The sequence below is a fragment of the Trichomycterus rosablanca genome, chromosome 6 (genome assembly GCF_030014385.1).
Source record: "Trichomycterus rosablanca isolate fTriRos1 chromosome 6, fTriRos1.hap1, whole genome shotgun sequence".
In the NCBI taxonomy this organism is placed as follows: Eukaryota; Metazoa; Chordata; class Actinopteri; order Siluriformes; family Trichomycteridae; genus Trichomycterus; species Trichomycterus rosablanca.
This window is the reverse complement of record NC_085993.1, coordinates 24,992,745-25,016,881: the sequence shown is the minus strand read 5'-3', so window position 1 is coordinate 25,016,881 and position 24,137 is coordinate 24,992,745. Positions and strand designations below refer to the sequence as shown.

At 37.7% G+C, this 24,137-nt stretch overlaps 1 protein-coding gene across 2 annotated transcripts; it reads right to left on the bottom strand.

Moving 5' to 3' along the window:
- Positions 1-24: 24 nt before the first annotated feature.
- nelfcd (negative elongation factor complex member C/D) lies at positions 25-16,441 on the bottom strand. Of its 2 annotated transcripts, none has more exons than XM_062997578.1 (15): positions 16,322-16,441; positions 14,598-14,713; positions 11,380-11,489; positions 9,182-9,291; positions 8,946-9,053; positions 6,185-6,337; positions 5,192-5,322; positions 4,881-5,046; positions 4,379-4,513; positions 3,288-3,427; positions 3,006-3,120; positions 2,833-2,928; positions 2,535-2,675; positions 2,259-2,388; positions 25-340 (listed from the first exon to the last, which is right to left on the bottom strand). In XM_062997578.1, exons 1-15 carry the CDS (start codon positions 16,376-16,378, stop codon positions 306-308), a joined length of 1,743 nt encoding a protein of 580 aa, XP_062853648.1. In that variant the 5' UTR covers positions 16,379-16,441; the 3' UTR covers positions 25-305. The 2 variants fall into 2 exon arrangements, with proteins under 2 accessions (XP_062853648.1, XP_062853649.1); XM_062997579.1 differs by lacking the exon at positions 16,322-16,441 and adding an exon at positions 16,018-16,047.
- Positions 16,442-24,137: the final 7,696 nt, after the last annotated feature.

The following is a 24,137-nucleotide window of genomic DNA, read 5'->3' as shown; positions in this document are numbered from 1 at the left end:
ACATTACTGATATTTCACAAAAAAGACCATGAGATTATTTTTATTAAAAAAATTTCCATCTTACAAATAAAAACAGAATTATTGTTCAAAATATTTAATGTCTATTATGCACATAATATTCAAAATGTTGTGTTTTGAGTATGGGTTTTGCAAGTCTCACTTTGCTGAGCTCAGAAACATACAAACAAGGAATTAGGGCTGCATATTGATACCGACAAATTTCTCTGCTTAGTTGTGGAAATCCATCTCGACCTTCCCTTGTCTTTGTTTAAACCATTTTAAACACACATCCACACAGGGTTGGCTCAGTTGATCACAATGAAGTTGGATTTGCAGTGTGCTAAAAGAAAAATGAAAGGGGCATAAATAGGTACAATAAGGTCTGGTTTGAAAACATACTAGCAATAAGCTACTGCTGATGGTTAAACTCAAATATTAATCTAAAAATCCACAGCATATAAAACAGCGTATAGCAAATAAGCAAGCACAATTTCATAAGTTGATTGAAAAAGAAGCTATTTATAATGGCTGCTAAAGATATTACACCCTACAATCAGCAATCATGCATGGATATAACGTATATATGTATGGAATTTAGCAAACACTGTTATCCAGTGACAGCTTGGTGGAGAGGAAGCTTGAACCAGTGACTATTTGATCAATAGACCAGTAACTTAACTGTTAAGCCAAACTGTTGGTCATACATAACCATTTTTTAGACAAAAACCTATTTACCAGGTTACCCTTACCTTATACCTTATCAGCCATAACATTAAAACCACCTCCTCGTTTCTACACTCACTGTCCATTTTATTAGCTCCACTTACCATATAGAAGCACTTTGTAGTTCTACAATTACTGACTGTATCCACTAATACCAGCACAACACACACTAACACACAACCACCATGTCAGTGTCACTGCAGTGCTGAGAATGATCCACCAACTAAATAATACCTGCTCTGTGGTGGTCCTGACCATTGAAGAACAGGGTGAAAGGGAGCTAACAAAGCATTCAGAGAAACAGATGGACTACAGTCAGTAATTGTAGAACTACAAAGTGCTTCTATATGGTAAGTGGTGCTGATAAAATGAACAGTGAGTGTAGAAACAAGGAGGTGGTTTAATGTTATGCCTCATGGTGTATTTCCTTGCTTTTAGCCATTCACACATGCATATGCATTTGGGTTGCACTGCTTCACATGTAAAAACCCCTTTAAAGTATAGACTACAACAACTTCCATATACAATGGCTTTGGTTGAAGTTAACTTTTCAAACACTGAGTCAGCTGTACATCTTAGCGCTGTGTTGAGTAATTAAAGAGCTGTTCTATTTTTTAAACATAAAAGACTGTTACACAGTGCAAAATTATTTACAGTCAAATCAAAATGCAAGTTCCACCAAATCCTGTGGTACTGTGCCATGCACAATAGGTTGAGATGGTGCAGCTTTTGTAATAGGACATTGTAAACTTGTTGGTTGATCATTAGCAACATTTGCAACCCAAATTGATACTGTTTGACTGACATTAACCCGGAAAGGCATAAACTTTGAATTAAAAGAAGTTTACAACGTTAATTCTAAAAAAAAAAAAAAAATGGAACAGTAGGAAAATAAAAACAGTGCTTGAACCCTAAGAACTTGGGGATACATACGCAGGGTTAGTATATGTTTATTATTTATGGATTTTGCTTTGCTCAGTGGAGTCTTGCCATTGTGGATCTAGCTGTGTTAACTGCCAACAGTTTTCTAAAGAATTCCCTAACATATATGGTTATTTTCATTATAGAAACATTGGTTTTAATGAAGCACCATCTGAGGGATCAAAGTTCACATGCATACAATAACGTTTTGGCTTTCCCCTTTAAAAACTTAGCAGATTATTCTAATCTTAAAATAGTGTAAATGGTGAAATCCCTAAATTGCTTGCAATCATGTGTTGAGAAAAATTGTGAAAAGATGCTGAGTAAACAGTCAGTCTAGTTAAGAAACTAAGTAAAAAAATATCAACCCAGTGCTTCCTTGTAAACAACTAAGACTTTTCATTAATACTCCTTTTATACTCAATTATGACAGCATCACCTGTTTAACATGTATTTTGTACATTTCACAGCATTCCTGGTCTAAATTTCTCCGTCCCAACATTAGAATGTGTTGTACGCATCAAAATTCTGCTGATGTCTGTTTCAGAACCACATTTACAAAATTTAAATGCTACAGCATTACAAGTTTTTAAATGCAAAATTTGTTTGCTCACCAATAAATTCAGCCACAGAATCATGTTCCCCCTCAGTGCGGATAGTTCCAGCTATGCTGTCATTCTCAAGAATGGGTAAAAACAGCTGAACAAAGTCAGAGGTATATGGGGGAGCGATCACATCAAGAACCTAAAAAAGGTTAAAGGTTAAAACTTATTTAGCAGGCACTAATGATCTAAATGCAAATTCAAACACTTGTTACAGAATGGTCATGCATTAACATTATAACATTATTAAGCATTAAATATTCACAATGGTGGTGTACTAAGCATCACCTCTGTTACAAAATATCTGATGAGTGAGATGTCAGTGTTAAGTTTTTCCAGACATTTACGGATGTAACTGACAACGTGCAGCACGTAGCCTCGACTCAACAGGTGAACCATGCGGTCAAGTAAAGTCTTCTTTAACTCCAGCTGTGATAGGTCAGATACAAAAAAAGCAGATTTCTTTTACATCAGTGGTCTTTTCCTTTTAAGTAAGCCACATATTTAAAATGAAGCTCTTTCACAAGTGTAACTGTAAGAATTCTGTGAATGTACATGCATAAACATGCAAAACATTAAACTGCACCTGCTCCATGACATCGAGTTTGAAATGTTCTGTCTCAAATAGCTTAACAAGCAACTGCAGCACCAGTGGATGGAGAAGCTGATGACATGTACTGATCTAAAAAAAACAAAAGAAAAATGTAGGCAAGTGCATGGTCACAGTGGGCATTGTAAAAATTGAGCAATGGGTATCACCTCATCCAGTAGGGCCAAATGAATAGGTGTGTGATCTGTCTGCAGCTGAAAGTAGCGAGGTTCTGACACTGTCCAGTCAACCCACTTCAGCACTCCCATTGCTACTACTGGAAACCTGACATATACATACACACACTGAACATGGAACAGCAGGCTACAAACTCCAGCTAATATAAGTGATTTGACAGATTTTACTGTCTGTACTATTAAAATAGCCTAAAGGTATAAGACGTGTATACTTTTTAAATACACAAAAAAATGACACTTTAATTTTATACTCACCTAATACACTGATACAAAGTGCTGAGTTCTGCCACTAGCTCTGTAGCTCCTTTGTTTTCATTACAACACAAATTGTGAACAGTCTCTATGGCTTTGGAGGTGGACTTCAGTTCATCCTTATTGATATTGACACGCTTGTTCTAGATCACAAAACATAACATCAGAGATATTTCACACATATCAGAAATAAAAAAAGAGAAGCTTATGCCATTCATGTGGCATCTGTCTAAAAGGACTATTAGCGATTATTCCACTTTTTAGCTAAAACTGGCAGCTTGAAAACTTGAATAATAAAAAAAGGATCAGTTTGTGTGTTTGCACAAGTGTATTGTGTATTGCACTTACTAGTTTTGTACATACCAAGCTTTACTATTGTGTTTATTGCTTACTGTGTTTAAAAGCTGTTTCTGTCTCATGTTTGTTCTTTCAGTTTTTTCTTACCTGTATTGTTGTACTGTTTGCTTTACTGGTTTTGACATTTGCTGGTTCAACAACTACTCCTCTATAATATGTGTTCCATTTTACATGTTCAAGAAAATATCAACAGGTTGTATAAAGATAGCATTTAATATGGCTTTTTAGTAATAGGTAAATAATGGCTGTGGATTTATTAACTAAAGAAAGTTTATCCACATGGTCAAAGTTGCACAGTGCTCCAGTGAAAAGTATTAGACTTAAGCAAATCTGACCTTTTGTAAAATAATTGGCATGGTCAGTTTCCCAAATGTGCTAACATGCTTATCAGTAGTGCAAAATACTAAGAAATTAGCACTAGTTAACAAGCACAGTTCACTTGTAGCCTCAGACTTTTGGCCCATACTATACATTTTATTATACTTTATTACCAAGACTGTACATGGCAGTTTTCAATTCATAAACAAATTGGGTTGTTGTTTTTTTTTTTACAAGAAGTACCTCATACTGAAGTCCTTTATTTGTTTTTACTCCTAGAAATTCAGCTTACAAAACAAAAATCTATGCCATAAGACTAACCAAAGTTACTACAAAGAAACGTTTTTAAATCTTAGCATAGCATATGAAAGTATTACAGCTGGGTTCAAAATCAACAGGTGTTAATGCAATTTACATACCTTCTTCCAGGTCTCCACCACACTTGCCGCATAGGCCAGTATGTGAATATATTTGTGTTTATGGTCCTGGTTTATTTTGGCTCCAGGTTTAAACAAAGACTGCATAAACAGATCCAAAAAGGTTGGAACACGGATCTAAAAATCAGAAATAACATTACAGGTTATACTGTTTAATAAACAGCTTGTTAACTCTTAATAATAACTTCTGCTGAACATGTAAATTTGTACATTGTCTACATAGTCTTGTCTGTATATTGTATTGTTGTAAATTGTAGAGAGCTAACAACAGCCGGAAACAAATTCCTTGTGTGTGTAAACATACTTGGCGAATAAAGCTGGTTCTGATTCTGATACCTAACACAAGTAGACCTCTTTGAGACTAAAACTGGCAAATAACATTAACAGACAATGATGAAAGTATTTTTAAGTCACTTGAACCTAAATATGAAGACAATAAATGTAATTCATTTAAGGCTAAAACCCTTTTAAACTGGACTCTTACCAGTTCCACAGGAGGAGGGTCCATGCTGCTGAACATCTTGAAAAGCACTGTGATATCTGCAGGATTTAGTGCCCCTTTTGACAGCATTGCACCAAGAGCCTGGCATGCACGTGGGTAGGCTGCCGCTGTGCCCAGTACCAATGTTATTTGACTTGCATCATGGCCACTTGACAACACATTATAACACACAAATAGTACCTTTAGATTTGAAATGTAAAATTATACTGATAAAAATACTAAATTCACTTTCTAGAAAACATAAATTTTTATTCTGTAAATCATGTGTTACTGAATAAGAAAACATTTTGCACCTTTGAAGGGCAAATTTCTGTACTTCCTGACCAATGCGACGCACTGCTGATCCACCCTGTTCCTCTTGTGCCAGAATGGATATCATGGCCTGAGCAAAAAGGTATGTGTGCTCGCCATGACATACCATCTTCTGCTCAACATACAGAAAACAGACCCAAACACCAAACATTTACAATAATGGCATTATTACTAATATAACGACACACAACAAAAACACCATGCATCCCTGAATACAGCATGTATTACATCAGAGCATTGCAAACAGCTCTGCTAAAGTAACAGCTCACTCTGATGCTTAATGATACTGAAGAACACAGTTAAGTGTAACACAGGCCTAGTCTCAGATTCCCTGGCCCAACACTTAAGTAAACCTAACTGGTACATATATTCATAAATTGTTTTATAAGGTACGTCTATCATACAGATAATCTTGATGAGTCAATTTTCTGCTTTCAACATCAAGTAGTCTTATTGCTAGACAGAGACCTGAAGAGGCCTACAAGCCACCCACTGTGAAACATGGTGGAGGATTGGTGATGATCTGTGGGTGCTTCAGCAAGGATGGAATTGTGCCTATTTGTGTTTGCATAAATCAATTTTTATGCAATCAATTTTTTTACATAGTTTTTTTTCTGCTTGTATTTTTGCACCAGGGTGGCATAAAGTCCATAAACAGCAATGTAAAAGATTTCTAAACTTTTCCTTAGTTTGTTACTTAATCCTCCTGTTGAATTTAAATGGATTGTACATTGTTTGGAAAGGCATACACTGGGGTTTGTAAGGGTCCACACAGAGAACTGTCTGTGGAGCTGAATTTGACAGTTTGTTGTACTTCATGGCTTGTTTTTGTTTTGACAATTAAAATTATTTGCTGATCATGGAGTTACTTTAAATGTAGCAATAGAAATAAAGCATTATATTCTTCCTTGACCTAAGCCTGACTTAAAAATGCTACTTTATTGCTAGAATGTGATACTTAGTTTAAGACTTACAGCAAACTCAGGAAGGTTCTTTTCCAAATTCTGCTCTCCACCATCTAGCAGAGCAGAAAGTGAGGTGCGTAACACACGGGAGAAAACTTCTAGCTGTTGACAAGCAGTAGAGACACTAGTAATCTCTCCTTGGTATCCAGCATCTGAGATTAGCTAAAGACAAAAAAAAAACAAAAGCAACAACAAAAAGATAAATTAATACATACGTATATGGTGACAATTAAATTTATACAAATAGAAATGTAAACATTAAAGCAAGAATAAGAATATTCAATGTCATTTGTTTACCAAACAGATCACACAATAACACAGCTCATTATTAATAATATACCATAATTTTATTTTTTAAATAAAAAACTTTTCAGCTGAGTACAAGTACATGTATTTCTGTACTGTAATACACTGATACGATACCTACTTAGAATTAAGCATTTAGGAACATTATGGAATAATGAAGTAGTTATAAAGTAAGTATAAAATAGTGCAATGTAACATTTATGCTGTCACTCACTGAACAGAAATCAACATAAAAACAACATGAAAAAGTAAATGATCTGGAATTTATTTGAACATTTACTCTTTTGTTTGGATTTAACTACCTAAATATTACTTACCCAACACATTTTAATATTTTTACTACTTTCTGTAACAAATTTTGAAAAAGCTAAACCAAATTTGACAGAAAATATTTATATAATTTACTTTAAAAGGCTACAACAGCAGCTATAAACATGGGAATTTAAAAAACGACTTCGTCTTATAAATTTGGCTGCGCTACAACAATAAAGCAGTTTGTGTTACAGGTCTACTTTATGTGGCTACAGACTAGTACAAATCATTTCTTGCAGCTGAGAGAAAAGAGAAGTGCAGCCTTGAAAGGCAGAAAATAAAACAGCCGAATGCAAGGCTGGAGGCAAATCACAAACATAAGAGCAAAAACTTGAACTACTGTATTTTTGAAAATGTAAGTATGCTAGGTGATAAAACTTCTAGTAAAAATCATAAAAGGAGGTAAACAGGCTTTTAGAAAGACATCATAGCGGTCAAATGTTGGGAGGAGGAGATATCTAATGATATTTTATACTGTCATATTTGAAGTTAAAAGGAGTTTAAGAGTACTGGTATACTGTGTATAACATCATGTTTTAGAGAGTTTTACTACAAGTCCGTAACGACTGGGGTGTAAAGGCTAATATTTTAGAAATGGTAAGTCGCAGACTCTTCTTCAGGAAAAAAGCATCACTGCATGTTTAGCTGTGAGGCTGTTTCTACTGTCAGTAAAAAAAGGAATGACAATGAGCTGAATAACTGTTCACTTCACATACTACTGGATTGGGCTGGTGGGTCTCTTCTTGACATTCCGGACCAGTCTCTGTTACAATAAGGACTGGGAATTTCATACTTGGGCTTCAACACTTTTAAAAGGCGTCAAAATTCGTTGTTGTCAATGACCAATAATGGCTGATCATCAATATACTGGGTAAGAGCTTATTTTCATAGACCTAGGGTTGTGTGCAAATTTTTTTTGCCTAGCTAGCATTTGCTGCAGTGTTGGTTGCTGGGGTCCTGGTACTGTGTTTTATACAGTGGTACCTTTAAACTCGACGTCAATTGGTTCTGGGACTGGTGTCGAGTTTAAAAGGCGTTAAGTTTCAAGGTATTTTTTCCCATAAGGATGTATAGGATGTAACCTGTTAATGCATTCAATGCATTATATAAATATATGCAACTGCATATATTTTAGACTAATGTAAAATAATGGGGTTGTTTGACACTTATACACCAAAAATAACACAATTAAACAATACTGAAATATAATTGAAAAACAGTTAAAAATAATTAAAAAAGTACAATAAAACCTGCACTTTACCTTTACTTCTTTATTGTTTACTTATGCTTATTGATCTTGATCTTGGAATACCATATTCCGTTTAGTAAAGGCGCATTCACAGGTGGTGCACAGTGAAAAAAGCGGGGAAGCTGTTTTGTCACTTCTCATGTGAATGCGCCTTAAGGAAACAATAAAGAAGTAAAGGTAAAGTGCAGTTCTTAATTGTATTTCAGTGTTTACATAGACATAGTGTACTAAAACAATGAGCGAGGAATTTCATTACGAGCAGTAATAATTAAGGGAAGGTTTAGTGTTTCTACAGTATGTTGTTCTTTTAATACATTAATCCACGTAAAGCTTTTTTTTATAAGCATTTTAAACTCGGAAAAGGTGATTCTCACAATTTCTCAGAACCCCCAGCTATAATGCAGATTCGTCTCATATCTGCACTTTCATGATGTATTACCACACTGCTCAAGCAGAGCACTGACCAAAGCGGCTGTTCATTGGTAATTTAAAATTAAATAAAAAAATTTTTTTTAAAGGACTGAACATGTTGAATTTAAGGGAAACGTTGAGTTTAAGGGTACAAATTTCTCCACAGAAATCTGTCGAGTTTAGGGGACGTTGAGTTACAAGGTACCACTGCACTTGTTTTGTACCTCTTCTTGATATTTTCATAAAGCACAGTTTGCAGTCTGCTTTAATAGGGTTGCCATCACTGTGAAATTGTTCCAGATCACAGACATTTTGGGTTGTCTGTTCATATAGCTCAGCAACATGCACTAAGTACATGGTATCAGAGCCTTGTTTGCAAGTATGATGTACGAGTAAATAAACTCAGTATCGGGCAAATACTCGATACCAGTATCAATACTCAAATAAAAATGCCACAAAGACAGAGCTTCAAGTGTAGCTTTATGTTGTTACCTTTACTGTGAAGTTAAGCATCAGGCAGTCAGGATGAGCTTCAGCTAGTTTGTAGAAGAGATCTCTCCATGTTGTATGTGCAATCATCTGCTCCAACCATGCAGGTGTCTGAAACAAAAGTGTATTCCACAGACATAGTGAGTTATAAACTAAAATCAAGAACAACAAATAAAAACAAAATATGTGTGGTATTTAACTTTTTGTAAAATGGAAAAGAAAAAAGAAAAAAACACAACCTCTCCTTCTACAGTAAAAATGGAATCGGCTTTTTGCGGGTCAAAGTGTTTAATAAGCAGGCTTTTTAGATGATTCTCCACTCGTTCTTGCACCTGAGCTGGCTCCACACCTAAGAACACAAAAAATCTGCTAAAACAAACTGATTCAACAGCAACAGTTTTGTTCAAAGGTCAGTGGTTAAGGTACTGGGCCAGTGATTAAAAGGTTGCAGGTTTAATTCCCCAACTACTGCCAAGTTGCTACTGTGAGGCCCCTGGGCAAGGCCCTTAGCCCTCAATTGTTTGCACGATGTTCGGACATAAATGTTAAGTTGCTTTTGACAAAAGCATCTGCTAAATGCCGTAAAGGTTTCTTTACTAAAACACAATTAATTATATTTTACTAATATGATTATGAAATTATTCAACACCCAAAATGCCCTCAAAGTTATCAAAATTAACTCTCTCTTCAATTATTAAAAGATTGCACCGTGTTTGGCAGTAGTGACTGCAAGTAAACACTTTTACACATTGCTTACAATTAGAAACACAAATCATACATCAAACCTGGATTAGGAAATCAGTAAGCTCCTGGACAATCAAAGGCACTAACACATAACATCCCAGAGGTTCAGGTTTCAGGTCTGTGGAATGTGAGGATCAGTCAATCATTGCCTTTGTCATCCAGAAACTGCCTACACACTTTGGCCACATAAGGCCTGGTATTGTTCTGCACCAGGAGGAACGCAGGGCTTACAGAACCAGTCTAAGGTCTGACAATGATGATTTCATCCCAGTACCTAACAGCAGTCAGGGTACTGTTGGCTATCACATAGAGGATTGTGTGACCCTCCAAGGATATGTCTTAATGTTCACAATAGCATTCACAGAATCTTTTACATCCGTCACATGTGCTTACTGTGAACCTGCTCTCATTTGTAAAGAGAACGAGGCACCAATGGCAAAACTGAGGGTCATGCCACCCTCATGGAGTCTGTTTGTTGAGAAATTTTAGTCCATGCTTTTTTAAGATGGTCCGCTCAGTTCACAAAACAATGAGATAAACAGATAAACGCCCTGTATCAGAGGACCTAAGTGTTCGGGCAGGGTAATAGGGGTGCAGGAGCTTGGCTAAATAGGCTGGTCCTAGACCATTTAGAGATTTGTATGTTAGCAGTTGGAGTTTAAACTGGATATGAAGTGGGACAGGTAACCAGTGTAATAAAATTGGAATAATGTGAGCTGAGGCAGAGAGTATTCCAGCAGTTGAGTGTTGTAAATACTCCGGATGGTTTTGTTTGGGACATCAATAAGAAGTGAGTTGCAGTAGTCTAAGCAGGACTATATGAAAGCATGAACCATGGTTTCAGTATCGTTCATGGAAAGCAAGGGGCAAAGATGAGTAATTTTACAAAGATGGTCGATGAGGTTAAAGAGGCAATTACTTAATTACACAGGGCTGGTAGGTTTTGAAAACCTTTTTTTTCCTAAATAACTAATTAAAAAACTGTATTCACCCTAATGTTGCCACTGTGACAGGTTAGCACATTAGCTTTGAAGGACTAAGTTTAACACCTGCATGGATCAAAATCAGCATGCCTACAGAACCAATGCCATCTCAGTCACCCTGCATACTGTAGTGTTCAGTAAGCCAGGGCATATAAGCACTTATAGCAAATAACCACAATATACTGACTTTAAAACCCCCAATCGTGTCATAATGGGAATAAATATTGGCACACAACCTAAGCAGGGTCTCTTCACCCATGATTGAGTACAGTTTAACACTACAAACAACATGATTCATTTTGCAAAGGGCGCAACATTGACTGGGTTACTTGCAAACAATAATAACTCAACCTTAGACATGGCCAAATATGTTTGTTGATCGCACACTCAACACCTTGAGATTTGTAAGTGGTAGGCCAGTGTGTTAGACTGCTTCACTACCTGAGCACCTTGCGCTGGTGAGTGTTAAGAAACACATGGTGGAGATGATTGCAAAAACCTCAATACAGTCAATACATTACATCTCAATAGATTTCTACTGCAATATGCTTTTTTAATTAATCATTATTATTAGTGCAATTTTCTGATACCCCTAGTTTTAACTACTACCCCTCAGGCTAACTTTTTAAAAATATTCTGAACACACAGTGTTTCTGTCTTGTGTTTCTTATTGCTTTTTACATGTCAGTAATCTCTCTGTAGATGCTTACCCATCTGAATGAGCCACTCAGCCAGCAGGTTCACCGTTTGTGCCACAGCGTAGTAATTCTCTGACAGGAGTTGAATAACATGTTCAGGAGAGCCACCTGCCTGGAAGTAGCTGGAAAAAACACAAGATAATATCATTTAAAGCACATAATGTTCTATTTGTGATCTAACAAAACTGATCTGATCCTAAAGCAAAATCCCATGCAACATTTCATCAAAAAAATAATTGATGTGCGAATATGAAGTAAAATATATAAAACAGTTAACAATCATAACAATCTATAATTGTACACTTGTTTACTTAAAAATTTAGATTTTACTTGATGTCTAAAACAACAATATAGCATCTTTATAATCAACATGTAAAGGACTCTTTTAGACTCAGTACATCAACAACCCAAAAGAGTCATACAGTATATGGTCAAAAGTAAGTAGGATACCCAATGATGAGCTTGTTGGACATCCAATTTCAAAACCATGGGTGTCACCCTTGCAGCTATAATGGCCTGCAATGTTTTGGGAAGGCTTGTGTCATTTATTTGTGAGATAAATGACAAACTAACTAAGAAACGTAGGAAACATTTACTCTGCACTTATCCAGACTAATAAATTCATTTAAATCTTGTATGATTTGTATTTTTGGAAATATAATTTGTATATTTGAAATAAATTTATTACAGATTTATTGATTTTTATTTAAATGTAATGTAAAATAAATACTATGTTATTTCAAAAAATAAGGTTTGTGTAGTAGGTGAGAAACATTGATGTGTTTGTGTAAAAATAGTTTGACATTAATTAATCAAATCATACAAGATTTAAATGAATTCATTAGTCTGGATAAGTGTTTCCTTAGCTGGAGTAAATGTTTCCTACGTTTCTCAGTTAGTTTTATGACGGTCCCTAACTCATTAGATGAAGTGGGAGCTTGATAAACGGTTTCATTATAACCTTTTTCTTTAGATTAAATAGACGTAATCTTAAAATTAACATAAAATTGTTTTTGTAGTATGCTGACTATTTTCATTAGTGTAAGAAATCATAAAATAAGTGGGCCTTAGGTGTTTTTTCAAGCACTTATTTAGATCGGAATGTCGAATGTCAGACAAATGTTGAATATTAAACTAAGTTTAGACATTGTTGCTCCTAAAGGAGAATCTTGATCTGCACGGCAAGCTGCAAGGTTACACAAGCAAAAGCATCCTGCATGTGTGCAAGCTGTCTCTCCATCAGCAGATACGCTTCCGTCAGCTATGCAGCATTTAAGGTAATTAACTTTTCTCGTTATAACAACATCCTTTTCTCGTTTTAACGACATCATTTTCTCGTTATAACGACATCCTTTTCTCGTTATAACGACATCCTTTCTTGTTTTAACGACATACTTTCTCATTATAACGACATCTTTTTCTCGTTATAACGACATACTGACGGCTTTTTTTTTTATCTGTGTGGCAGCAAAACACTTCCGTAAAAACAAATCTGAAGCAAGACAGAAAAACAATATTGGTTGGTTTTCTGAACAGTGTGAGGTGTAAATCAACAAGGCACATTTGTCAGTTAACACCAAACCAAAGTTTATAAGATAGACTTTATTATGTAATAGAAATTCTTTTTAGCAGCAGGGACAAGCAATCTAGTCATAACAGCGAGTGTGAGAACAGCAGGCACATTGACCCTAGGCACAATGCCAAAGCAACATTAGAGCGGTTTAAAATAAAGAAAATTACATCAAAAAAGTTTAAGTAGTCAATAAAATTGTCTCTCCTAACCCTATTAAACATCTGTGACAAGACCTCATAATCGCTATATACCACAGCGGCCTGAATAACCAGACACATTATAACACTGAAAAAAATAAACTGAGACCTAGTTTCCATTTGTGATTCTTTTAAGTTACACTTCTTTCTTTTCCCCCTTTTTGGTTTTGGCAAAAAAAGAAGCGTGTCCGATTTACACACTGTTAGATAGAATATGAAGGTGTCCATAAACTTTTGTTCACTTGTCTTTACTTTGACCGCTGTGTTCAACAGAGTTACACATCCCAGTAATAGTTAACCACAGCACCTGTTTAAACAGGTTTTATGTCCTCTCCAATCCCAGCTCCCTAACCATTAACTTGGCTTTGGGCTATCTCACCATCAAAATTCAACTAAGTTTAGGCATAGGCTCACATTACTCACACAGACACCAACTATATAAGCTTGCTTTATTCACATAATAAACTGGAGGTTTTACTCTGACTGTGTTTGATGAGTACCTTCCCAAGCGCACTCAAGATCTTGAGAACCCCCCTTCTCATATTCAGAAAATGACAGTGGAGTAGAAGATCTGAGCAGCAAGATTTTTCTTTAAAAAGAACTTAAGATTTGAGTCCCTCTCGGCATAGTGTGTTACTGATGGTAGCCTTTGTTACTTTGGTCCCAGCTCTTTGCAGGTCATTCATCAGGTCCCTCCGTGTAGTTCTGGGATTTTTGCTCATCGTTCTCATGATAATTTTGACCCCACGGGATGAGATCTTGCGTGGGGCCCCAGATCGAGGGAGATTATCAATGGTCTTGTATGTCTTCAATTTTCTTACAATTGCTCCCACAGTTGATTTATTCACACCAACCTGCTTGCCTATTGTAGATTCACTCTTCCCAGCCTGGTGCAGGTCTACAATTTTCTTCCTGGTGTCCTTCGACAGCTCTTTGGTCTTGGCCATGGTTGAGTTTGGAGTCTGACTGTTTGAGGCTGTGGACAGGTGTCTTTTATACAGATAACGAGGTCAAACAGGTGCCATTAATACAGGTAACGAATGGAGGACAGAAGAGAAGAAGTTACAGGTCTGTGGGAGCCAGCAATCTTACAAATAAATTCTTTAAAAATCCTACAATGTGATTTCCTGGATTTTTTTTCTCATTTTGTCTCTCATAGTTAAAGTGTACCTATGATGAAAATTACAGACCTCTCTCATCTTTCTAAGTAGGAGAACTTGCACAATCAGTGGCTGACTAAATACTTTTTGGCCCCACTGTATCAGGGACATTGGAAGTGCTTGTGGGCACAGCATCCTTGAGATTAACACACTTTAAAGATAAGATTTTATGACTTCTATGAAATCTCATTAAGAGAATGGCAGCTGGACTTGTGAGACTACATTCTATCTCACATTCACACACTGATAGAACATCTAACAGGTCTAACACCACATGATTAGATCTTGCACAGCACTTACGTTTTCAGCGTGTTAAACACTGTCGGCTCCATAATGTAGTCCTTACTGGAGAATTTCTGCAAGCATTCCTCTTGTAATTTGTTATCCCCCTCTGTATCCGTGAAGCCATCTTCCTCCTGAACAAAAGAGACATGTGCATTTTTCCTCTTAGATCACTAATCTCGTATTTATTAAGATAGCTAAATAAATAACTTATGTTCCTATCGAATGGTGTCATCGGCCCTTATTCTTCTTGACCTCTCTGCAGCCTTCGACACAGTGAATCACAGCATTCTCCTGTCTACTCTCTCCAATCTTGGAGTAACTGGTTCGGCATGGCAATGAATGGCCTCCTACCTGGAAGGGCGCTCTTACCAATCTATATCCCCTCCATGCACTCTCTCAACCGGTGTTCCTCAGGGCTCTGTACTTGGCCCACTTCTTTTCTCTATCTACACCCGCTCTCTGGGTAAGGTCATAGCCTCCCATGGCTTCTCTTACCACTCCTATGCAGATGATACTCAGCTCCTTCTGTCATTTCCTCCTTCAGACACACAAGTCTCAGCTCGCATCTCAGCATGTCAGCAAGACATCTCACAATGGATGTCGGCTCATCATTTAAAACTCAATCCCAGCAAAACAGAGCTGTTACTCATTCCTGAAGATCAATTTCCAACCCAGGACCTAGTCATTTCTCTTGATGACTCCCAGATCAGACCATCTGATAAGGTAAGAAGCCTTGGTGTTGTCCTGGATAACCAGCTGACCTTCTCTCCGTGTGTAGCCAACATGACAAGATCATGCCGGTTCCTCCTCTGTAACATCAGGAAGATTCGACCATTTCTCTCCATGGAAGCTACCCAGATTCTGGTCCAGTCACTTGTAATCTCACAGCTGGACTACTGCAACTCCCTCCTGACAGGAGCTCCCATGTCTACTACTAAACCCTTACAGCTCATTCAAAATGCAGCTGCTCACCTGGTTAACCAACCCAAACACTGCCACATTACCCCACTGCTGCATTACCCCACTGCTGCGTTCTCTTCACTGGCTTCCTGTAGCTGCACGCATTCAGTTTAAAACACTGATGCTCGCCTATAATGCCAAAAATGGACCAGCCCCAAGCTACCTTCGCGGTCTAATCAAACCCCGCTCTGTACCACGCAACCTCCGAGCCACTAGCAGATTTGTGTTCTTGGACTGTTATTTACTTAAACTAAAGTAAGGTAATGTTTACTATGGAAGCACTTCTGTAAGTCGCTCTGGATAAAAGCGTCTGCTAAATGCCGAAAATGTAAATGTTTAATAAATATGTTTAGTAAAGCAATATATTCAGTCTTCTCTTCTTTATTGTCCAAAATAAAAGAGACGGAGCTTCATGTGATAATGAAAATTACACTTAATAGGATACCTATTCGAACCGGCTTACGAAATGCCTTACTTCATTATGGAGCATCTATCGCAAGGACACGGTATTCCATACAGTGCTGCAAACGCCTTACAGTCCCATTCATTTCACCGTAGAATGATGTATTAATTTAAAGCGGTCCATGAACACAAACAAACTACAAATAACTGCAAAACGTCAATAATTGTTGTTTGTAATTCAGCATCTGAAGGGCGAGTGAATATGAAAACTAATCTAGTTGCTGTTGTCAGAAATGCACGAAATAGAACCCCAACTTAGTCAAAAGTAAACAAAACAAAAAACTAATTTGCTAATAACAAAAAATAGCATTAGTCACCATAATCGCATCCTGCCCGTCCCACTCTGCAGCACCGCCATAGTATTCTTCATCCATACTCAGGTTTAAGTTTTACAACAAAGCATCGACTTTTACTGCCACTTCTGTTTACAAACCACCGAAAAGATGACAGAAGGCGCACAAATACGCGTCATCATGGCATCTTTAAGCAAGCCCGCCATCTGCTGGACTGGATGAATAAATGCCTGGATTTTGAAAAACCACCAAAATACTCCACTCCAGATCTCTGACTAGAAGAAAACGGAGAAAAACGGTCATCAGCTGAGAAATCTTACCAGGAAACTTCAGACTGTTTAAAAAACATTTTATACAATGCAAAACAGTAGCATATACATTCCAAACATGGCGTAAAAATGACATCAATCACATAACATGAATCCAAAGGGGAAAAAAAACATCATTTTGCATGACAAACTAGCAACATATTAAATAATTCAGAAGCTTTCCTATTTTCTGTTATTGCAAATTAATCTAAACAAATTCGTTGTTTTTAAATAGACTATAAACAGAAGGGAAACTTTAAGGTAATCTAGATTTAACATATTATTGGTCAAAATATTGCATTGACCTGGACACAGATACACACCAACAAATCTCACTGTTTGAAATTTATTTATTAACAGTTTGGATGTATTCTGCCCATTTTGCCATTTAAAGACTTAGCCTTTAGTGGATACAATTTTAATTCCAAATCATGGTTACAATCACCTGTTGACATCACCTGAAATCATACCATTATTTACTTCAATACTAGCACTAAATTAAATGTAGTGCTGGTATTGATAAATGTAAGAGACAGCATATTTGCTTTTTATATTGGGGTTTATATATTTTGTTTGTAAGAAAGCAACAAAAAGAGTCCTCCTATTGTGTCTGTAGATGCATATTCTAGCCATAAAATTATTTCCAAACCCCTGTGATGGATTGGCAGCCTGTCCAGGGTATTAGCAGCCATATTTATAATTTACCAAACTTACTGTTTTATACTATTCCAGGGCATACAATTATTTTATATTAGATTGCAAACTGTTATCTTTTGCAATCCTGCGTAGCGGAACGCTGAGTTGAGAGAAAATACAACACCTCCTTACATGTTTGTATCCGGTGTTACCGCTCATCCTGTCTCCTCACACCGTTTGGGTAAAGAAAATTCCCTCTATAACCACCAACATCCTTTTGTCTCTATCACACTTTCCCAATCTTTGTTCACCAGTTTAAGAGAATCTTAAACTTTTTTCCTACACTCACAAGAATTCTGCATTTGTAACTACCCAACCCTTATTTCTCCACACTTACAAGCTCCTCAACATTTTTGGCCCCTCAGGGATGAAAAGTCATAAGTGTCGAAGCTGGGAATGACAAAAAAGTGGGCAAAAGTGGCATCCATGGGAAAGCTGTCTCGCATTTGACAAAAACATCTAGATGAACCTCAAGAAATTTGGGATAATATTCCCTTGGCTCATAAGTCAAAGGTGGAACTTTTATGGGTCCTGTTACTTTGGGCGTGAAGCTTACACCACATTCCACTGTAGGAACATCACACCAACAGTAAAACATGGTGGTGGTAGTGTGATATTTATCTATCTATCTATTCATCCATCCATCCGTGTGTGTGTGTGTGTGTGTGTGTGTGCCATGTTTATAAATAATTCTTTTTAATGTTAGCACGTAGAAAATAGAGGTTCGAGGATTATTTACATATTACAAAATGGAAGCGGTCAGTCAGACAGGATTTAAACCAAGAGAGTGCCAGTCCTTTAACACCTACTGTATTTTCTAGCCTATACAGTAAAATATTATGATGCCCTAATATCTACAACCCCAAATCAGTTGGGAAAGTTGGAACAGTATGGAAAATGTAAATGAAATAAAAATGAAGTGTTCCTTACATTTACTTTTATTCCCAAGATATTTCATGTTTTGTCTGGTCAACTTCATTTCATTTGTTAATAAACCTCCATTCCTGCATTTCAGGCCTGCAACACATTCCAAAAAAAGTTGGGACAGGGGCAATTTAAGGCTAGTAATGAGGTGAAAAACTAAATAATGATGTGATTTCAAACAGGTGATGTCAACAGGTGATTGTTATCATGGTTTGGTACAAAAGCAGCATCCAGGAAAGGCTGAGTCTTTGATGAGCTAAGATGATAAGAGGATCTCCAGTTTGTCAACAAATGCATGAGAAAATTATTGAAATGTTTAAAAACAATGTACCTCAAAGAAAGATTGGAAGGGATTTGTATATTTCTCCCTCTATAGCAGGGGTGGGCAATTAAATTTTCGAAGGGGCCACATAAGCAACTGGGACTGTTGTGGAGGGCCAGACCAATAAGGTGAACTTAATTCTGCTCAATATTAATTTTATCTCTTTATTTACATTTTCAGCATTTAGCAGACGCCTTGATCCAAAGTGACTTACAATAAAGTTACAGTATACAGTCTGAGCAATTGAGGGTTAAGGGCCAGCAGCAACCTGGCGGTGGTGGGGCTTGAACCAGAGACCTTCTGGTTACTAGTCCAGTACCTTAAGCACTAGGCTACAACTGCCCACTATTTATTAAAAGCAGTAAATTGTGCAGTTCTAATAAGTTGTTAATGTTTAGATGACAATTAGAAGTAGGCAGAGTAAAACATCAACATTATTTTACTATTTAAACAAACAAATGCAAAAAAAAACCCAAAAAAAACAAATGTGAACAAAATGTGCAGGTTTTTAAACTTTACACTATTTTGTTTTGAGTCTAATTACCTCATTTATTTTTCAGTCTTTTGTTATTGTTGGATATTCTTATTAAAATCACAAAGCTGGTCCTGACTGCTTCAGTTCTGGATGTGTTAAACTTTATAAAAAGTCCTTGTTGCTTTTGCAGTTTAGTTAGTAAAGCTTCAGGTATGACGCTCCGCATCGTTCATGTTCTGTTTAGTACCATAACAGCGATTTAAACCCTAAATTGTGATCGTTAAACAGCTTTACACCTGACTTCAGTAAATAAATACTTCAGAAGTTCACGTCTTGTTAAAAACTCCACCGTCAGTCACACTCAGTTGTGTTCGCATTACGGTGAACTGATACACTCTCACACACGTAAAACGAAACGGATATTTAAAGACACAGCGCTCCCGTCAAAATCAATCCTGTTATATTGCATGTTTGATGTACATTTATTTACGTCTAATTTTTAATTGCCACGAACCTCATGCGGGCCGGTTGGGGATGTCTCGCGGGCCGGATGTGGCCCGCGGGCCGTACAATGCCCAGGTCTGCTCTATAGTGTATAATATCATTAAACGATTTAAGGAATCGGGAGGAATTTCAGTGCGTAAAGGCCAAGGGCGCAAACTTAAGCTGAACACTCGTGATCTTCAATCCTTCAGACGGCACTGCATCAAGAACTGCCACTCAACAAAAGCTGACATAACCAACCTTTGTCAAGCACTACAATACAGAGTTACATGCACAAATGCCACTAAAAACTTTACTGTGCAAAAAAGAAGCCTTATGTTAACCATGTCCAGAAGCGGTGTCAACTTCTCTGGGCTCTGAGGCATCTAGGATGGACCTTCACACCGTGGAAACGTGTATTGTGGTCAGATGAATCAGCATTCCGGACCAAAGACGAAAAGGACCATCCAGACTGTTATCAGCAACAAGCCCAAAAGCCAGGATCTGTCATGATATGGGGTAGTGTCAGTAAAGTACATTGAGCAACATATGCTGCCTTAAAGACGTCATCTTGAAGAGGGTACTGGACTGGCCTGCCTGCAGTCCTGACCTGTCCCCAATAGAGAATGTGTGGAGAATTTTCAAACAAAAAATGGAACAAGACAGGTCAGCATTTATTGTTTATGTTACGTCTTCATGTTTCTCAGCTTTCTCTTAATGTTAAAAGGTTTTCCAGTTTGTGTCCTAATATACGTGTGTCCCAGTGTTTAGCATTAGCAATTGGAGTAGCTTAGCATATGTCTTATTTCTTGTTTTTTTCTACTTAGCATTTTTTGTTATGTCTTCATGTTCATTGGCTTTCCTGTTTGTGTTCTACCTTAATCCCTATTCTAGGGTTATGTCATATGTGATTTTTTTTTGTTGCGGTCACTATATTTGGGAGTGAATTTCTGGCTTGAATGTAACTAGAGGTGAAAGATGGCTAAAAGAAAAAAACAGTGACAGCGTCAAAGGCTGTACATACTCTATAGACCGACCTCGTGATCTATCCTACTAGTTCTTTAAGTCCGTGTGATTAAAGAATCCTATGGTATTTCATAAAAAGAAAAAAAAACTCATCATTGGAAGAGTAAGGTGACATCAGCTAAGTAACACGTGAAGAATTTTTAGACAACTTTGGCTAATATTAGCAGTTGTCCTTCTAACATAGCAGCTAGCAACATTATACTTGCAGGTTTTGGAGATTTAAGTGCCATTTGAATTGAGAAATATAAATGTTAAATATAAAACTAAATGTTGTGTGGGTCGAAATTTTATAATTGTTGTAATTCAACAGATGTGGTGTTGGTAGTGATATATCAGAATGTAATGTGGGCCAACCTAGCCAATGGCGGTTGCATGTATCAGTGTACTCTTAATGCCAGTCCAGAGGCTGGGTAAATAGGGAGGGTTGCAATAGGAAGGGCATCTGGTGTACAAACTGTGCCAAATCAAATATGCATATCAAAAGACATACCGGATCAGTGGAGGCCTGGGTTAACGTCATATACCTCCAGTGCTGTTGGTCTTGGTGGAATGAGAAAGTCCAGGAAAGTTTGAGAAGGAGGAGATTGGCGAAAAAGAAATGGGATCTCTAGAGAGATTGAGAGAGTAGACAGGACTACAAGGAGATGCAGTGGAAGACAAAGAGATAAGTGGTGAAGGCTAGGAAAAACGCTGTATGAGAAGTTTTACTCTAAAGAAGGTAAAAAGAGCTTGTACCAATTGACCAATTGAGGAACAGAGCTGGAAATTATATTCAGCAGGTTAAAATGATAAAGAGAAGAACCTGAAAAGTTGGGGGTATGTATTGGAGAAAAGGGGAATTAAATAAGTAAAACGGAGTACGTGTGCATGAATAAGAGGGAGGGTGGTAGAAAGGTTAAGTTGCAAGGAGCTGAGGTGTTGAAAGTGGACAAGTTTAAATACTCGGGTCAAGGGTACAAAGTAATGAAGAGTGTGGTAGAGAGGTGAAGAAGAGAGCCACCCATAATTCTGAGAGGAGTTGACAGGTCCTGATAAATAATGGGCGGCCTGTGGCTAAGGAAATGTGGGCCCTAATAGTTATCTTACTTTTCATGGCAAGTGGGATGTATATCTTCTCAGTGATAATGTCATGTGATCAGGGATCACCTACTGCTGCTTAGAGTATCTCCCTGTCCCATATTCCAGAAAACTGAAGCAACCAGACAACCTTACCTGGCTGTGTTAAGCGCAATGCAATGCATACACTTAGTGATGAGCTAGATTCAGATCTGGTTTAAATAGTGCTTAACTGGCCTGTCAGACTTTAGCACTAATGAGCGTAAGGGGGAAGATGGAACATGTAGTTCCTCTAAAACTACTGCTATTAGTTGCCCAGTGCACCTGGTGGAAGAAATTTGTTACAATACTCTCACCCTTCTAGGCCAAGCACCAATCAACACTACCATTGTGCTGATGCAACCATGGGAAGACCAATATAAATGGCAGTCTGTGTTAAAAGCAGAAAAATCCTCTCAACATGTTTACCCAGATGCATAATAATGGGGTGAGTCTTTTGGAACACCATTTGGGGTGCCAAGGCTTGGCTGTAAATGGCCGAAATGGATAATGGAACCTAAAGAGGTGTATTAGACAGACCTTGGTTGTTGACCAGAGCAGTATCAATAAAGTTCCCTGCTTATCCAGAATCTGTTTCCCAAGAAGGGTATGACTCTATTCACGCTCCAAGAGGAAAAATTGCCAGGTCAAACACGAAATGGACTCTCGTTAAGCAGTTGCAGGTTCACCGCAGTTCCATTATGAACCAGTCAATAGACTTTAGTTAGCTTAAGTCGGGCTGGTTTTCCCAAATGGTGGAAGCCCAATTAAGTAATATGTCCGTAAATGTGTCTTCGACCACTCAGGGAAGACTGAGGGCTGAAGCTTAAATGTCAGTGAGCACTGTTGCAGGAACCCTCTGCAGTGAAGCAGTTTAGGATCAGGCAAATGTGGTTAGGGATTGTAAAACTAAGTATTAGAGTGCAGAGTGACATTTGCCCTAGGAACATGAGGCAGTTTCCCAGTTATGATGCACTTGTCATGAAAACAACTAAGAATGATTATAAATATTGTTATTTTTGTTCTTATTTATCCTATAATAGCAACTAATTTTAATGAGCCCATCTGCCATGGTGATCGGCAGCGTGGCTTGTTACAGTATTATGTCCTTCTGCCTTGCCAAATGATTTAGTTGTAGCCATGCCTGTTGACGTTAATACAGCTCCTCCTTTGGGTTTCTTCTTGGTCTGTATCTTGTGCTCTCACTGACTGTAGCTCAACATCACACTTAACTGTCAGTAACAACCTGGTCACAACAATTTTCACATTAAAGGATTTGGAGTCACCGACATGTCCAGATATTTAGCATACTAGATATCTTGTGTCAAGTGTCTGCGAGCAATAGGTGAGCCTCTCATATTGCATCTTTGAACAATTCACACATAGTGATTGAGAGCCGATTTTCCAGCCCTGGGTGGAAGTTGGCTCGCCTCTGAGCTGACACATTTTTTAGCGACCTCCTAAACTTGTTGGCAAGCAGAAAATCAGACCTGAAATTATGTAGTGTGTAGCCTTAACTGACATTTCCTTTTAACAACATTGTCTAATTATTTGGAAAACAAGGACATTAACTTTTGTAGTTGTGAAATTTTTTCTATTCCTACTTAGTATAACACTTCAGTCACTGATAAGTTTTTGTTGACATATATTGCACTCCATAATGTGCTACCGTATTCAAAAGGAGACTTAAAGCCATGCTATTGTAACACACATGGGATGCAGTCTGTTATTGTCTTGCTGAAACAAACAAGGACATTACTAAAAAAAAAAAAAGTCGGGATTCAGAGAGACCCAAGATTATGGGCATTCAAATAAAATAATAAAATATTTCAATAATGTTATGGACCTTAAATTTCCTCAAATCATTCCTGAACCATTTGTGCTTTGTGGCAGGGTGCATTATTCTGCTGAAAGCCAGGGAATACCGTTTCCTTAGGTAGGTGGTACGTCTTAATGTAACATCCACATGGATGTCAGGAACCAAGGTTTCCCAGCAGAACATTGCCCAAAGCATCACACTGCCTCTGCCGGCTTGCTTTCTTCCCATAGTGCATCCTGGTGCCATGTGTTCCGCAGGTAAGCAATGCAAACGCACCCGGCCATCCACGTGATCTAAAAGAAAACGTGATTCATCAGACCAAGCCACCTTCTTCCATTGCTCCATTGTTGGCGCTTTCGTTGGTGGACAGGGGTCAGCATGGGCACCCTGACTGGTCTTTGGCTATGCAGCCCCAAACGCAACAAACTGCGATGCACTGTGTGTTCTGACACCTTTCTATCGGAACCAGCATTAACTTTAACAGCAATCTGAGCTACAGTAGCTCATCTTTTGGATCGGACCACACAGGCCAGCCTACGCTCCCCACGTGCATCAATAAGCATTGGCCGCCCATGACCCTGTCACTGGTTTACCACTGTTCCTTCCTTGGAGCACTTTTGATAGATACTGACCACTGCAGACCAGGAACACCCCACAAGAGCTGCAGTTTTGGAGATGCTCTGACCCAGTCG

Coding starts and splice junctions, on each gene's coding strand:
- nelfcd (XM_062997578.1), bottom strand. CDS start 16,378: ATGGATGAAGAATACTATGGCGGTGCTGCAGAGTGGGACGGGCAGGAT. Junction 4,514..4,880: donor ACCCTCCTCCTGTGGAACTG/GTAAGAGTCCAG, acceptor TCTGATTTTTAG/ATCCGTGTTCCAACCTTTTT. Junction 3,121..3,287: donor ACTTTGTATCAGTGTATTAG/GTGAGTATAAAA, acceptor TGTATATGTCAG/GTTTCCAGTAGTAGCAATGG.